The 17,332-nt window shown below is 42.8% G+C and overlaps 1 protein-coding gene across 2 annotated transcripts in view; it reads right to left on the reverse strand.

Annotated features, from left to right (window-relative positions):
- Window positions 1–1,440: 1,440 nt before the first annotated feature.
- The window catches only part of nin (ninein (GSK3B interacting protein)), a 182,665-nt gene continuing 166,773 nt past the window's right edge, over window positions 1,441–17,332 (reverse strand). The window contains exons 27-29 of one of the 2 annotated variants that reach the window (XM_078562560.1): window positions 12,490–12,690; window positions 3,838–3,951; window positions 1,441–2,787 (exon numbers count right to left, since the gene is read on the reverse strand). In XM_078562560.1, coding sequence (XP_078418686.1) covers window positions 2,575–2,787; window positions 3,838–3,951; window positions 12,490–12,690 — 528 coding nt within the window. In that variant the 3' untranslated portion in view covers window positions 1,441–2,574. Of the gene's footprint in view, window positions 2,788–3,837; window positions 3,952–4,782; window positions 5,507–12,489; window positions 12,691–17,332 lie in introns of those variants that run through there. The other variant, XM_078562561.1, reaches the window with a different exon arrangement.

A 17,332-nucleotide genomic window follows, 5' to 3' on the forward strand; every position in this document is an offset into this window, starting at 1 on the left:
GAGGCTCATCATCTGACTTGGACTCAGCAAATTTCTGACCTCCAACAGTCCTCTGAGTGCTGGACACCATGGAAGTCACTGCCGCCACCTGCTGTGATCAGACAGTGCAATGTGCTCACCACATTGTGATTCTGAGGCTATTCTAAAGCTAGGTCCCACGAAAGTGCGTGTCTCTGCGCTGGTGCAGGGTGTGGGTGAGCGTTGTGACATGACTTCAAGGAGGGTGCCTCCAGATTCCTCTTCAGAGGTTTCTTCGGGGCTTGATTGGAGGTCCTGGGTCGTGGACTCCGTCGGCTGTTTGCAGATGTCTGCAAAAGCAAGGGGAGATAATTAATGCACGGCAGTGGCCTGTGAAACACATTGCTCTCATCATGGTTGTCTGATGCATGTTGCACTGCTGGATCCTCACTTGGTAGAGTACTGCCGACCTCACCATCAGCATAGGAACGGTCCAGACCCTCGATAGCCAACTGGATGGCTGAGTTTTCAAAATCCACGAGGACCTGGATTTCAGGCATTCCTCCACCAGTCTGTGACCTCTCCCTCTTGTTGTGAGCCAGCTTGTCCTGCATGAATAGAGATGGAACGAGTGTAAGCAGGACGCCGCCAGGCCAGATGATAAGTATGCTTGGCATGTGTGGTCCCATGGACAGAATGAGAACGATGTGTGTGTGAGAGTGAATGGTGATGGCCCTTGAACTGGCAGAGTGAGGGCCCTGTGGATGTATGTGTGTGTGAGATGATAGCGATAAGAAGACTGACTTACCCTGGCGGAACTCGATTGCTGTCCTCTTTTGCAGGGCGTTGTGCTGACCACCGTCTCCCAAGCCAGATAAGCGAGGTTGCTGCCCATCCTGCGGCCAGAGGTGGGGTAGAAGACATCTTGGTGAGCCTCCACTTGGTCCAAAATCGGTTGAGGGACACATCAATCAACCTGGGGGCTGCAGTCTTTTTGCCTTTCAGGGCCATGTCGTCTTTGCAGCAGTCTTGGGCTGGAAGCACGGAGGTGTGCGCGCGGCTGGACTTTAAATATGGCAGCCGGCGAGATGAAGTGGCGAGATAATGGCATGGCGGGCGAATGAGAGCCCGCCTGCCATGGAAATGGCATGTTTCCCAGGAAAACAATTACTGTGGTGGGTTTGGGACTATACTGCGTGAAAACCCACCACTACAGCCGGCGGGTAAAACATCATTTTACCCGCCTGCTACCACACTTAGTGTTAATCTGGGATGATTCTGCCCACAATCATATATGTATTATTCCGGAAATAATGCAGAGTTTATTTAAAAAACAATTTTCTATCCACCTTCAAGTTTGGTTTTCAAGCAGTGAAAAAGTTTGCTTTTCTATAATTGTAACAAATATTAATTTTATGGGAATAACCACTGCTTTTAAACAGTTGGGATTATCATCCAGGAGCAAGTTCTTCAGAGCAAACACCATGTACAAGCTACTTTTATTGTTACATTAATTTGAAATTAAGAAGTTTTGTTTTCTGTAATAGAAATAATGTTTATTCTGTACAAAATTAAATATTAGGCAGGCAGCATGATACTCCTGGAAATTCTGCATATTAATACATTTTCCAGGAGTTTGAAACATGAATACTCTCACAGGTTCGATTGGATTGTTCTGCATAGTATAACCTTAACAGGAAATGCTGGAAAAACTCAGCAGTTTTGGCAGCATCTGTGGAGAGAGAGAAACAGAGTTAATGTTCAGAGCTTCAGCTCTGAAGAAGTCATATGGACTCGAAACGTTAACTCTGTTTCTCTCTCTCCACAGATGCTGCCAGACCTGCAAACGTTTCAAGTCCATATGACTTCTTCAGAGCTGAAGCTCTGAACGTTAACTCTGTGTCTCGCTCCACAGATGCTGCCAGACCTGAGCTTTTTTTCAGCATTTTCTGTTTTTATTTCAGATTCCCAGCATCTGCAGTATTTTGCTTTTTAACCTTAAATAACAGTATTTACATTTCTTCAAGAACACAAGACTTTTTCATTGATTCACATTTACGTTCTGGCATACAAACTGTACAAGTTACACATAGAACAATATTTCTTTACATTTAAATGAACAGCATTAATACTTTGGATAATACAGAAGCCAAAATTGGTCTTATTTACAAATACACTTATTATTTTTGCAACACCAGCACAACAGCTGCCTTTGATTGGCTTTTTTTCCCCAGTTAGTTTTCTTTGGTCTAAGATGTTTAAAAACTAATCAAACCAAATGCCCCACTTCCTAACAGCAGTTCTTTTTAAAAATCCCCATGGTCTCTAATAAGTAATTAGCAGTTCATATCGGATTACTGAATGTGTAATTTCCCTTTGGAAGTTAAATAAGGAGCAGTAAAGTGTACCAATCTTTCTAAACCAGTTGTTTTCGGGCAGTATTACGTAATTCTTGCTCAGCACCTTTTTCTATTTTCCTTTCTGAAATACAGAAAATATTGGAGTCCTGGAAAATCTAAGCACTTACTAAAGAAATATTCAATCTATAAAGTGCAATAGTGTTTCAAGTGCTTTGCTTCTTTGCACTGCACCTTGTTATTTTATTTATCAAATGCATTAGGATGAATAACGAGTTGAGGCCGCAGACAATGATGGTGCTGATAGGTCCTTGAGAATTTTATTAAGACCTGCAATGTTTTCTTCAAGCAGGTAATTTTTCTTCTCTGTTGTCTTCTGTCTCTGTTCAGACATTTCAAGGGCCTTGAGGAGTTGAGCGTTTTCAACAAACAAGTCTTTGACTTTTTCATCTGCTTTAGCGTTCCTTGATAGCTGGGAATCAACAGTAACTAAAGTTATAAAAGCTATTCCATTATTTTTGTTGTCCGTTTAAAGAGATGTGCATTGAGAAGTCAGTAAAGTCTTTTGTAGAGTTTTCTTCCATGAATGTTTTCTTGATTTGATTAAACCGATTATCTGGCTACTTTAGAATAATTTTATTATTTTCCCAATCTATGGGCTGAATTTAATGGGGCACTGTACTCCCTGGACCTCTCACCTAAAACGTCAGGGGAAGAGCCCGTCCACAAGCCCAATGGCTGCTCTGCAGGAACTAAATGGCCGAGTGGCCATTGACTGAGTTGAGGTGGGATTTTCACCCCTCAGCAACAGGAAGTCATACCTCAGAGAACTGCTGGCACTGAATCCAGAATTTAAGGTAAGCGTGGGGGTCTTGCTGGGGCCAAGCTCAGTGAGGTGGGTGAGGAGGTTGCGGGGCCAGGGTAGGAAGGTCATGGGGAAAGGGGAACCCAGGGGTTGTTACAGTTGGGGGAGGGCTCCTCTGGTGGGTCCGGGGCTTGTTAAGAAGGCCCCCTGCCCCCCACCTAGCTGCTATCAGTCCATGCAGGGAAAGCTGCTGGGCTGGACGCTTGGTTAAATCCTGGTGGCAGTGGGATGAGGCCATTAAGTGGCTATTAATTGCACACTTAAAGGCTGTAATTGGTCCAAGAGCACATGATGCCCCCCCTCCCCGCTGTTGGTAAAATTGTGGCAGCGGTGAGTGGGCAGATAGGCAGCAGACATGGCGTCCACTGAATTTAAAGTGCCCCCTCACCTTCAAACTTGCCAGCGGGGAAGCGTTAAGCCCATCCTGCTGGATTTAACGTGTCTGCCCGACCTTCTAACTCATCAGCGAGGGAGCATTAAATTCAGCCCTATATCTTCCTTTTTTTCAGAAAAAGGAAAGGCCAAGTAAAATGATTGGGCTGTTTTTTTAAAAATGAGTGCCGAACCAATACAACTGTCTCATACTTTAACAGTAATTGAATTAAAAAATGATCAATCTAACTACATTCATTACAGCAATAATCATCTGCAACTTACTTGTTCTTTCTGTTGGATGGCTTTGTCCTGAAGAATTAACTTCATATTCCTTAACTTATTTTCAACATCTTGCATCCTTTCTTCCATCTTTTTTAGTAGTCGTTCATATGCTTCCTAGAAGGAAAATATTAAATACATTGTTGATGAGTCAAAAATGAGGCAAAAACCATAACCATGAATTTATATCTAATTGTAAAAATCCTGAATGCATCATTCTACTATGTGACAAAATCTCAAAATATAGGTAACATTTGAGTGAAAAAAGTTCTAAATCTACTTGATACAACATTTAATTAAGTAGAATTTCATAGATAAGACAAAATCTACAGTTGGTTTATATCATTTTAGTTTATTTATATCATTTTAATCAACTGAATTTCAGTAGACATCTCTTCAACATTTTTAGTGTTCACTAGACAGTTATTTAAAACCATGTTTGAACTCTCACTGGAACAACACAATAAAGAGAAAGCAATATGCCTTAAGTGACTGTGTGCTTTGTGGAGAAGCCCTCAAAGATATTATTGAACTAATTTGAGAGGGAGCTTGGTCAGTTGATGTTACAAATGGGAGATCAGCCAGTCAGTTCAACAACATTTTAGAATTGCTCGAACAGTCACCTGAAAGCAAATTCTGAGTTCAAATCAATTAAGTTGCAAATAATACAAAGATTTATGAAATCAAAGAAAAAAAAAACTCCTTAATTATTCTAATTGAGTAAAGGGATAACGATGCAGTTATGTGCATCACCACAGCAGTATAAATTGATTTACAGTGGTTAAGTGTCTATGGTTGAGGCAAAAACGATTCTGAATTGGAAATTTGAAACTATGACAAACTGCATACAATGTTATATTTCAAATTGTTTGCATTGCATTATTAATTAGTATTTTGTACCATTTACAAAGCAATACTAAACCATATAAAAACACGCACACACAAATTAAAAATCACAGATTTATTGCAAAAATTAAAAAATAACAAAGGGAGAGTTCCATGTCAATCAGAAAACTGTAAATTACTATAAAGCAGAGTATTTTTTCATTTTGGCAGTAGGTTTGAAAGTGTAAGAAACAGATTTATTGATAAGCATCAAAGCAACTGAGTAGGTACAGAAGAGAAAAACATTTGCAAAATGGGAGGCTAACATCCATTTTCTCAGAACAGACAATCAAAAAATCAGGACTATTCACACATTCTCCAGATTGCAAGAAGCTTATGGTGGTATTGTCCAATATAACTCATGGCCTGTAACTTATGGCTGCAATTTTAAGAGTAGGAAAATTTATTCTAGAAGACATGAATTAAAACAAATTCATTTTATGTGGAACTTCAAAACTTAAGTACATAATTAATGATTGTGATGGATATCTACAACACTAGAAAAGTTAAATAACTTAAATAAAATTAAATAAATATGTTACACTTGGCACTTATGCAATAACTGGTCTTACTAAAAATCACATTACTACATCAAATACTTAATAAATAAGAATAATTTATCACACCATACTTTTTTCTCCAAAACATAAGGAAGTGTAAATATTCTTTTTTTTTCCAAGAACAATTTCTACTTATGATAAAAAGCTGTTTACAACGAAAGCCTTCACAAGTGCCCAATCCTTCTGTAGGTATCAGCATGCACTGCTCGCTGCTCCGGTGGTAGGGCCTATAGAAAGAATGTAAGTCGTACACTTCACCCTGTATTATGTAAGAATTGTCTCAACATCCCACACTACTCAGTTACACATCACCACTACAACCATTATAGACAAAACAAATTAAAAATACTTTTCTGTTATGGTAAAGTCATCCGCACCAAAAGTTGTAACATAACCAGAAAATCATATTGTTTTATTTTGGTAAAAACATGTTCTTCATGTATGGGAATAGATGTACATACTGCAAAATATTCACACCTTGGTCCAATCTTTTCCACATCAATGTCCATATATTATCCATATTTGCAGCAGGGGTCACTGCACATTGGTCAGGAAGGGGAAATTCTGGCTAATTCTACCTCCTTAAGCTAGGGTACTAGAGCCAACTTTCCACCACCCTGCCTGTAAGCAGTTAATGCAGATAGATTGAAGGCTAAAGTTGAACCGTTCTGACCCACACAGTTCAATTATTCACAGCCTAATCAGGTCAATCACTGGAGGAGCTCACAAATGTAATTTTAATCATCATAGCAATCAGATGCAAGCATTCATCCAGAATATCCTTTGTTCTAAGAATTCATCTATTCTCTTTGCCCACATAGAATAGAACTGGTTTTCTTCAGACTAATTTTTATACAGCTGCTGCACTTCATGTCTTTCTGGGCTTTTTAAAAAGTATGCACCAATATACACTTTTTTTTTGTAATGCGCTGCTGATATGTTTGTGTTCAGGCCCTTTGAATTCTTTGCATGGCCACACATGTGATAACTTAAAAGGGCTGACATTTGTGCCTGACCCATGCGGGAACTTATAGGTTGCTGCGTGGCTTAGAGGGAACTTTGGTAAAAACACTTTCCCACTGCTGTTATCTTCTCTTTTTCATCCACCGGTTTCCTTGATCCATATTCTAACCATTTGATCCTCTTTGGTATCCCTTGCCAATGGTATGTTCGTGAATACAACTTAGAGATGACTATGCATTTCCCCTACCTGATTAAGAAGCAGCTTTCATTCATCACTCATCATAGTCAAGATGAGAACTCTGCCTGTGTGAGTAATTCACGGCATGCTATACTGAAGACAACCCTTTTCTAAGTGGGTAACATATATTAGAGAATAATCATGAATTACCAAATTACACTGCTGATTACTGCTTTGAAGTTTGAACGCTCATGTATTCCCACTCACCAACATAGGCTTTTTCTGCAGCAGTACCTCTGCTTGCCCTGCTGATAAGACCAGCTGGTGTGGAATAGTTGTTCCATCAACTGACCTACCAGTGAAAAGTGCATTTAAGCAGGCAGATTCAATTTTGGTTTTAAAGTCACAGTCTAGCATATGTTGGTGCTTTTAAAAGCTGCTAATGGTTTAAGCGGAGGTGAATGAATACTGTATTTAACACTCATCTCTGTAGAAGAGGAAAAGCTGTGGGTCTGTGGTGACTGGAGATTTGGGTGGATGGATGAGCAAGCTGTGAGCTGACAGATCAGCTGTTAATACTTGCTGCATTTGCCAAGACCAACAAACATGAGTGTTGCTAACAATTAATACCATGAGAGGACACGATCATTAGTAGAATATGGTGGAACCCCAATTGTCAAGGCTTCTGCTATTTTTTTAATAAGTTACAAGGAGTGTTTTTTATACTGTTGGTTCATGTCAAAAATGTTTAAGCACTGAATCAGTTAAGAACAAAGGGGCACAATTTGATTATGCCCTGGTACTGAAGTAAACTTTTCCAATAGACTAATAAAGCTACTAAAATAACTGTCTGCCACAAAATCCCATTTAACAAGTACATCAAGTGGAGACTAAAATCCGTGCAATAGAAGTGGTATAAAATTGGACCTATCACCACTGCAATTTTCCTGAGTTGCAAAAGTAATTATAAAACACACACAAATGCTCAGCTAAATCAACAGCATTCCTTTTGTTGATATGAATAGACTGGAACCAATGGACCCAGGTAAACCACATTTTTAGTTTTGCAAGGATCAGAACAAAAATAATTTCACTAAAGTTGGAACAAAATAATGTTTAGTACCATATTGCTAATGCAGCCTTGAAAGACATCAGTAAACATATTGCAAACCCATATCTTTATTTCACAGTACAAAAATTAAATAATTTTCTTTCAAGAATTCAACACAAATTAAGATTGTCACACAAATTCCAGAAAAAATAGAATTTTAACGTTCTTGTTATTAATTAATAAAAAGACTACCATCTCTTTGTCTTTAGAATCTTTTAAGCCAGACCCACAGCAATGTGGTTGGTTCTTAAATGCTCTCTCAACTATGGCAATTAAGGATGGGCAATAAATGCTGGCCTAGCCAGTGACACCCACATCCCATGAATGAACACTAAAGAAAAAAAATTCTGTTCTAAGGATAAGAAAATCTGCATGTTCATCTGGTTCCTTTTGAGTCTGGGAAGTGTGTCCTGCAGTCAGCATCGTGGTGAAGCAGTCTGGGAAGAGTGTTCTGCAGTCAGTTCTTGTTGAAAATAACAAGAGTGACGTCACAAGATAGCGCAAGTGTGTGACGGAGAAATCAGAACCAGTGCAAGTGCATGGAAGCTTCAAAAGTGACGTCAGCACAAAGGTGAGAGCTGATCGGTGAGTAGTGGGTAAGTGTTTTTCTCCAGTTTAAAATAGATTAAGCTAAGGAAAGGTAAGAGTTCTAGTTTTTATTTAAAGTACATTAATAATTTAACATTCGTTACTGTATTTAACTTAAAGTGTTTTCTTTCAACGAGAGGCATGGCAGGGCAGCTCAGTCCCGTGTTATGTACCACCTGCAACAGGTGGGAAGTCCTAGATGCTCCTTGCGCTCTGACCGACCACGTGTGCAGGAAGTGCCACCAGCTGCAGCTACTTGAGCTCTGAGGTTCGGAGCTTGAGTGGCAGCTGGAGGTACTGAGATGCATCTGCAAGGCTGTGTGTTTCGTGGATAGCATGTTTTCAGACATGGTCACCCCACAGCTTACGCAAGTGCAGACAGAGAGGGAATGGGTGACCATCAGTCAGAAGAAAGCTGTCAGGCAGGTAGTCAGGAAATCCCCAGGGGGCACCTCACCTGAGGACCATTTGTCTGTGTTGGAAAATGGTAAGAGTGACGGTTCCTCCGGGGAGTGCAGCTACGCTCATGGCACTGAGAGTGGATCAGCTGCAGGGGGGCGGGGGGGGAGGAAAAAGAGGGGAAGAGCAATAGTGGTAGGAGACTCGATAGTAAGGAGAACAGACAGGCGTTTCTGCGGCCGTAGATGTGACTCCAGGATGGTATGTTGCCTCCCTGGTGCCAGGGTCAAGGATGTCACTGAATGGCTGCAGGGCATTCTAAAGGAGGAGGGCAAACAGACAATGTGGTACATATTTGTACCAATGACATAGGTAGAAAGAGGGATGAGGTCCTGCAAGTAGAATTTAAGGAGCTAGGAAGTAGATTAAAAAACAGGAATCTCTGGATTACTTCCGATACACGCTAGTGAGTATAGAAATAGGAGGTTAGTCCAGATGAATGCGTGGCTGGAGAAATGGTGAAGGAGGGACGGCTTTAGATTTCTGGGATATTGGGGGCAGTGGGGTCTGTACAAGGTGGACGGGTTGCACCTGAACTGGAATGGGACCAACATCCTTGCATGGAGGTTTGCTAGTGCTGTTGGGGAGGGTTTAAACTAACTTGGCAGGGGGATGGGATCCTGAGAGAAGGTTCAGCAGGGGGAGATGCACAGCCAAAATTAGAAGAGAGCAAGTGAGTATGGGATGCATAGAAATTATCGGCCAGTTAAGGCACAAGGGAGCTTGGCATGGTTGGATGGTATTTATTTTAATGCAAGGAGTCCGACGAATAAGGCAGATGAGTTAAGGGCACAAATTAACACATGGATGTATGATGTCATTGCCGTCACAGAGACGTGGTTGAGAGAGAGGCAGGATTGGCAGCCCAATATTCCAGGATATAGGGTCTTCAGACGAGACAGGGAAGGAAGTAAAAGAGGAAGGGGTATCACAATATTGATCAAGGAATCAATTACAGCAGTAAGGAGGGATGACATCTTAGAAGGCTCCTCAAATGAAGCCATATGGGTAGAACTTAAAAACAAAAAAGGAGCAACCACATTGCTGGGAGTGTGCTATAGGCCCCCAAACAGTCAGAGAGAAATAGAAGAGCAGATATGTAGGCAAATTTCAGAGAAGTGTAAAAATAATAGGTTAGTTATAGTGAGGGATTTTCCTCAATATTAACTGCGTTAGTTTTGGTGTGATAGTTTTTAAGAGGGAGCGGAATTCTTAAAATACTTTTTAAGCCAGTACGTAGAAGGTCCTACAAGAGAGGGGGCGGTCCTGGACTTAATTTTAGGGAATGAAACCGGGCAAGTGGTAGAGGTATCAGTGGGGGAGCATTTTGCAGATAGTGATCATAACTCCGTTAGATTCAAGGTTGTTATGGAAAAGGACAAGGATGGGCCAGAAATCAGCGTTCTAAATTGGGGTAAGGCTGATTTTAATAAGATCAGATATGATTTGGCCAGAGTGGGCTGAGAGCAGCTACTTTTGGGTAAATCTGCGTCAGAGCAGTGGGGCTCATTCAAGAAGGAAATAGGGAGAGGACAGGGCCAACATATTCCAGTAAAGATAAAGGGTGGGACCAACAAATCCAGGGCACCCTAGATGTCAAGGGATATACAGGATTGGATAAAGAGAAAAAGGGAGGCTTATGACAGATTCCGAGGGCTCAAAACAGCGGAAGCCCTAGAGGAGTATAGAATGTGTAGGGGGAACACAAAAAGGGGGCATGAAAAAACATTGGCAGGTAAAATAAAGGAAAATCCAGCTATTTTACAAGTACATTAAAAGTAAGAGGTTAATTAAGTAAAGAGTGGGGCCCATTAAGGACCATAGTGGTAATTCGTGTGTGGAGCCGGAAGACATAGGTAGGGTTCTAAATGAATACTTTGTGTCGGTGTTCACAAGTGAGAGGGACGATGTGGGTATGGAAATCAGGCAGAAGGACTGTGATATAATTAAAGATATTAGCATAGGAAGGGAGGAGGTTCTAAGTGGTCTGGCAGGCTTAAAAGTAGATAAATCTCTAGGCCAGGATGAAATGTATCCCAGGCTGTTGAGTGAGGCAAGGGAGGAGATAGCATGGGCGCTGGCAATAATTTTCAATACCTCCCTGGCCACAGGAGAGGTGCTAGAGGACTGGAGGATAGCCAATGTGGTACCGTTATTCAAGAAGGGAGGAAGGGATAAACCAGGCAACTACAGGCCAGCCAGTCTAACCTCAGTGGTGGGGAAACTATTGGAAGCAATTCTGAGGGACAGAATTAATCTACACTTGGAGAGGCAGGGGTTAATCAAGGACAGTCAGCATGGTTTTGTTAAGGGGAGGTCATGTCTGACCAATTTCTTTGATTGAATTTTTCGAAGAGGTGGCCAGGTGTGTAGATGAAGGCAATGCATTTGATGTAGTCTACTTGGACTTCAGCAAGGCTTTTGATAAGGTCCCGCATAGGAGACTGATAACAAAGGTAAGAGCCCAGGGGATCCAAGGCAATTTGGCAAATTGGATCCAGAATTGGCTAAGTGGCAGAAAGCAGAGGGTGATGGTCGAGGGGTGTTTTTGTGACTGGATGCCTGTGCCCAGTGTGGTTCCACAGGGATCGGTGTTGGGTCCCTTGCTGTTTGTGGTATATATAACTCTCTCTCTAGTGCAATCACATCCTTCCTATAATGTGGATTCCAGAACTGCACGCAATACTCTAGCTGTGGCCTAACCAGCATTTTATACGGTTCCAGCATAACCTCCCTGCTCTTATATTCTATGCCTCGGTTAATAAAGACAAGTATCCCATATACCTCTTTAACCACCTTATCTACCTGTCCTGCTACCTTAGATTTAGACTTGAATGTAGATGGGTTGATCAGTAAGTTTGCGATGACACGAAAATTGGTGGGGTGGTAAATAATGAGGAGGATAGCCTTAGATTACAGGAGGATATAGATGGGCTGATCAGTGGCAAATGGAATTTAATCCGGATAAGTGTGAGGTGATACACTTGGGCAGGACAAACAAGGCATGGGAATACACGATGAATGGTAGGACCCTGGAAAGTACCGATGATCAGAGGGACCTTGGTGTGCATGTCCACCGGTCCCTTAAGGTAGCAGGACAGGTAGATAAATTGGTTAAGGAGGCATATGGGATACTTGCCTTTATTAACCAAGGCATAGAATATAAGAGCAGGGAGGTTATGCTGGAACCGTATAAAATGCTGGTTAGGCCACAGCTAGAGTATTGCGTGCAGTTCTGGAATCCACATTATAGGAAGGATGTGATTGCACTAGAGAGAGAGTGCAGAGGAGATTTACCAGAATGTTGCCTGGGCTAGAGAGTTTTAGTTATGAGGGGAGATTGGTTTAGACTGGGGTTATTTTCCCTGGAGCAGAGGAAATTGAGGGGGAACATGATTGAGGTGTATAAAATTATGAGGGGCATAGATAGGGTTGACAGGAAGGAACTTTTCCTCTTGGTGGAGGGATCAATAACCAGGGGGCATAGATTTAAGGTAAGGGGCAGGAGGTTTAGAGGGGATGTGAGGAAGAATTTTTTCACCCAGAGGGTGGTGGGAATCTGGGACTCACTGCCTGAAAGGGTGGTAGAGGCAGGAACCCTCACAACATTTAAGAAGTATTTGGATGTGCACTTGCGATGCCATGGCATACAAGGCTATGGGCCTAGTGCTGGAAAATGGGATTAGAATAGTTAGGTGCTTGTTTGACCGGCAGAGACTTGATGGGCCGAAGGGCCTTCTTCTGTGCTGTAGACCTTTATGAATCTAATCCAACTATCAGAAAATAACAATGGTACTACAATTACATCACCACAATAACTTACATTTTTGTGATTATCTGGATTATTTCTAAATGCGTACATAAAGTGATAGGAAGTGCTAGTACAACCTAGATTATTGCTTGATATTTACCTGCTGTGTATTGCATTCCGTGACTTTCTTGTCCAGATGCTCTTGCAGTTGACGGCATTGAACTTCCTCGAGGCTCAGACGTTGCTGGAGCTGTGCTAATTGTTCTTTAGGCACCATGGTACAGACCTGTTCCCGCAGTTGTTGTAGTTCGCGAAGACTCTGTGCCTGGGTAAATGTCAGGCTTGAATTTGACTGTAGCAACTAAGTAAAAAATGCAAAAAGAAAATTCATCATTTGTGTGAAGTTTTTGAGCGAGTTGCACAATGTCATTTTGATTCGAGTATCTCTTCATCATGCTATTTGAGTCGGTTTATTATTCAAACTTTAAAAAGACAACTGAACCCTTAAGTTAAAACTCACCTAGAAATCAAAAGACTACACATTAAAGATTCTTTGCTATGGAAAATGATATATTTTTGATAAAGCCCAACTTAACTTCTGGTTATTCAAAAGATACATCAGTAAATTCTATAGCATTCTGTTTCTAGAAGAAAATTTTCAAAATGAAATTGCCTTTTGGTTTTCCAGCATTTTCTTTGAAGCTTCAATATGGCCAGTTTTTAAAAAATACTCTATTTACGGATAATTTGGACCCCATGTTACTGATGATTATTGTATAGGAATCTTAGCTTTCTAAATCCTTCTTCTTATTTCCAGATATGGTACAGAACAAGGAAACCTTTCTCAGATTCCTTTTGCTTTTGGTTCCAGCAATAGTTTACTCACTGCAACCAGATTCTTCTGCTTCTACTAACAGTTAAAATATTCACATTTGTATGTGTTGCTTTCAATTGCATATATACCTGCACACATTCAATGGTGCTCTGGGTTTTGGAGAAAGCTGGTGTTATAATTTTTAAGACTCAACCAAAGATTTCATTTGTGCTCAATATCAAGGAGTACTCACACCCTACAAGCCAAGTGTGGCTTTGCACATTCAATAAAGCATTACAATCAAAACAAATTACTATCTTCTCTAAACATTTTCCCTGTCACCACTGCCACATAGTATATGGTCATATATGCAGTCTGTAAAGCTAGCAACTAATAGCATAACAAGGCATTATCCATATTTTCACAATGTATTCACTTCAGTGTTTACAATTTTAAAAATTAACCCATAATAATTCAGTGGGTATAGACAACAGCAGTGTAATAACCACACAAGCTAAGAAAGCTCCAAGTGCCTGCTCTGTGCTGAGCAAGCTGATCACTGCCAGAATTGCAAATGGAGACGTACAATTGATCTCAGGACCCAGAATTAGAAATGTATAATTGATAGGCCAGGATTTTCTGCACCTGATCATGACAGGCGTGTTCAGAGAATCTTGCGAGAAGGCCCTAGTCACGTTTGCCAATGACGTAAATCCAGGACAGATTGTCCCCTCCCCTGGTCCATGGCGGGTCGCGTTTTCTGCTGTCGAACATCAGGAGCTTAATTTTAATCTCATTATAGTAGCCACACGCCAGAATCAAACTCCACATCAAATTTAAATCCCATACCAGTGTGATTTCACGGTGGCGTGATTTACAACTGCCTTTAAAAGGGTTGCCTCCTGGGGTCAAGGGCTACCCACAAAAGACGTCGCTGATGACGCTCTTGTAGTGGCCTCAGACACCTGGTGAGAGAAGGTACAACAAAGCTCATACCACAACCCAGAGTTTGGTCAGGCACACCATTTGCATCTTGAAAATGAGGCTCTGGTGCCTGGACAGATCTAGTGGAGCACTCCAGTACACTCCTCAGAGGATGTTGCACATCATAGTGGCTTGCTGCGCATTACACAACCTGGCGATGCAAAGCGGGGGAGGACCTCGATGATGAGGAGACGCGAGAGCTGCACGCGTCCTCCGATGAGGAGGAAGTGGAAGGGAATGAGGGTGATGAGATCTTAGAAGGTGAGGGTGCAGGTGATGAAGCCATTGCACTGGCCAGACAAGGCAGTCGTAATCATGAGGCCCTCATTGTCACAAGATTCCAGGAGGATGATGATGAGATGCAGTGAGGACACTCCTGAGATCTTCATATTGCATCTGGGAACACCTGACACCTGTCTGGCTAAGGGCAGTGCACGTTTGCTCTGTGAAGAGGCTTAGGTCATCGAGATGCTTCTGAGAAATAGCGGGCACATGGACTTTAAGACAACTTGATCCTTTGGCAGCCTTCATCACCTGTTCCCTTCAGCACCACAGCTTCAGTTGTCAGGGATGGTGTTGAGAAGAGGGTGAAGCCCTGTCTGGAAGGTGCCGAGAGCGCACAGAGAACAACATGGAACCCAGTGATGCTTGGGCATGAGATTCTTGAAGCAAACACAAGCCACATGGAGGTGCACACATCACTAATCCGGTCAGTGACTTTGAAGACAGACAATCACTGTGCTGAATAGGTTCCACTCTGCACAGGGAAGAGACCCTGGAATGCGACAGTAGCCTTTGTTTTGTGCAGGAAACAAGGTTTCACATCTGATTGACATGAACACTGCTTAATATAACAAGGAGCCATAGACAAGGAGACATTCTTGGGAGTGTATTTACAATGGTCAACATTAAGTACAAATGATTAACACCCGTACACTTTCTGCAACTAAATCTGCTTGTCCTTTCTAAACCTGCTGCTACCTTTTGGTACTGCCCAGACATCCAAAGCAAAGGTGGAGGCAGCCTGCTGACCCTGTCTGTGATAACTTTGGTGGGCGTCCTCTGGAGGGCCCAGGCCTCCTTTCAGGGTCTTGCTGTGTTGCAGCGGCACCCTCTTTGGTCTGTTGAGTTGGAGGTGCCACAGTCACTGATGGATGCCTGAAAGTGCCTCAGTGATGGAGTGCAACTCCTGTAGCAGTGCAGGACCAATGTCCTGGACCAAGGCGTCCATGGAGGCTGCTATCCTATCAGCGTTGGCCTCGGTGCATTGGCATGCCTGCACTATCACCTCAGAATGAAGGCGGTCTCCTCCATCGTGCCTTGCAATCTGAGGATAGGCGCGGACATCCCTTCCTGATGTTCCAGAGCTTACCTTTGCAACTCCAGCAACTAAGGTATGACTGAGTCCAGATGCCCCTCATCTGACCTGGACTCAGCAAATTTCTGGCCTCCAGCAGTCCTCAGAGTGCCGGAAACCTGGGAAGTCCCTGCCTCTGCCTGTTGTGCATCAGGCAGTGTGATGTGCTCACCAGATTGTGAACCCGAGGTTACTCTAGAACTAGGCCCCACCGAGGTGTGTGTCTCTGCGCTGGTGGAGGGTGTGGGTGAGCGCTGCCATGAGTCTTCAATGTTGGTGTGTGCAGATTCCTCCTCCGTGATGTCCTCAGGCTGGAGTCGAGGACCCGGCTTGTGGACCCCCCTGGCTGCTTCCCAAATGTGTCTGCAAAAACAAGGAGAGATAATTAGTGCATGGCAGGGGACTGCGGAACAGGGGACCTCGCTCACAGCATGGTTGTCTGATGAATGTTGCACTGCTGGATCCTCACTTGGTTGAGTGCCGCTGACCTCACTGTCAGCACAGCAACAGTCCAGATGGTCGCCGGCCAGCTTGATGGCTTTATTTTCAAAGTCTGCGAGGACCTTAATGTCAGCCATTCCTCCACCAGTCTGCAACCTCTCCCTTTTGTTGTGTGGCAGCTTGTCCTGCATGAATGTAGATGGAGAGTGTAAGCAGGACGCCTGCCAGGCCAGATGAAAAGGTTAAGGTAAAGGTGGGTGCTGAGTGCTGCCATGGATGGGATGAGGACACAATCCACAGGGCAGATGAAGGTATGAGAGAGAGAATGAATGGTAATGTCCCTTGAACTGGCAGTGAGTGAGATCCCTGTGGAAGAGTGATTTACCCTGGCAGAACGGAGGAGATCATTCATCCTCTTTTGGTACTGGGTAGCTGTCCTCTTTTGCAGGGCGTTGATATTGACCACCGCTGCCATTGCCTCCTATGCTGGATTGGTGGTCTTTGCCTAGAGAGGGGGTAGAGACATCATGGTGGGCCTCCGCTGCATACAGTAGGCGTTTGATGGAGGTGTCGCTAAATTTGGGGGCAGCACGTTTCCTCCCTTTGGCAGCCATGACTTTCCAGCAGCTTCCGATCCCATGGCGAGTGCTAGCTCTGTGCAGGGGCGCCCTTTAAATATGGCGCCCGAATTACTGTAGACTCTAGGTCACTGCAGGGTGGGCGAATCAGAGGCCGCTCTGCCAACAATCCGACGTGAAACCCATGCCTCTGCATTTTTTAAAGTGCCACATGATCTGGTGGAAGCAGCTGCCATTGCTGTCAGCGGGTCCAATGCTGCTTACCCTGCCTGATTTCGGACTTTTGCCGATTTCTGGGACGATTCTGCCCTTAGTGCTCCACATACCTATTAGCAGCAACTTTAACTGATATACCAACTTTAATGTAAAAAGATCCCATGGGGCTTTATGCAGAGGTTTACTCAAATAAATAATACATGTAGAGATATATTATATATAAGGAACTAATGCGGAGCCTGCATGAAAGCTAATTAAGACCTCAGTTAGAGTAGTGTGTGCTGTACTTGGCTTCAAACTACAGCGACGATATTGAGACTTTAGAGAGGTACAATACAGATTCACTATGGCACTACCTGGTATGGAGAAATAGAAATATTATGAAGAACTTGAAAAATAGTGCATTTTTCATTAGAACAAACAGTTATTATGGCAGTATGATAAAAGTGATTAAAATTTTGAAAGGATAGGATAGGGTAGATAAAAGCAACTGTTTCAGCCTTTGAGGGATCTAGAATGGGAAGTTATATATACAGGGTCAAATGTACAAAATTTAGAACAAAGAGCAGGAGCAATTTCTTTACAAAGAGTTGTGCAGGAATTTACCTGCAGA

The sequence above is a fragment of the Cetorhinus maximus genome, chromosome 18, assembly GCF_964194155.1.
Source record: "Cetorhinus maximus chromosome 18, sCetMax3.hap1.1, whole genome shotgun sequence".
NCBI classification, from domain to species: Eukaryota; Metazoa; Chordata; class Chondrichthyes; order Lamniformes; family Cetorhinidae; genus Cetorhinus; species Cetorhinus maximus.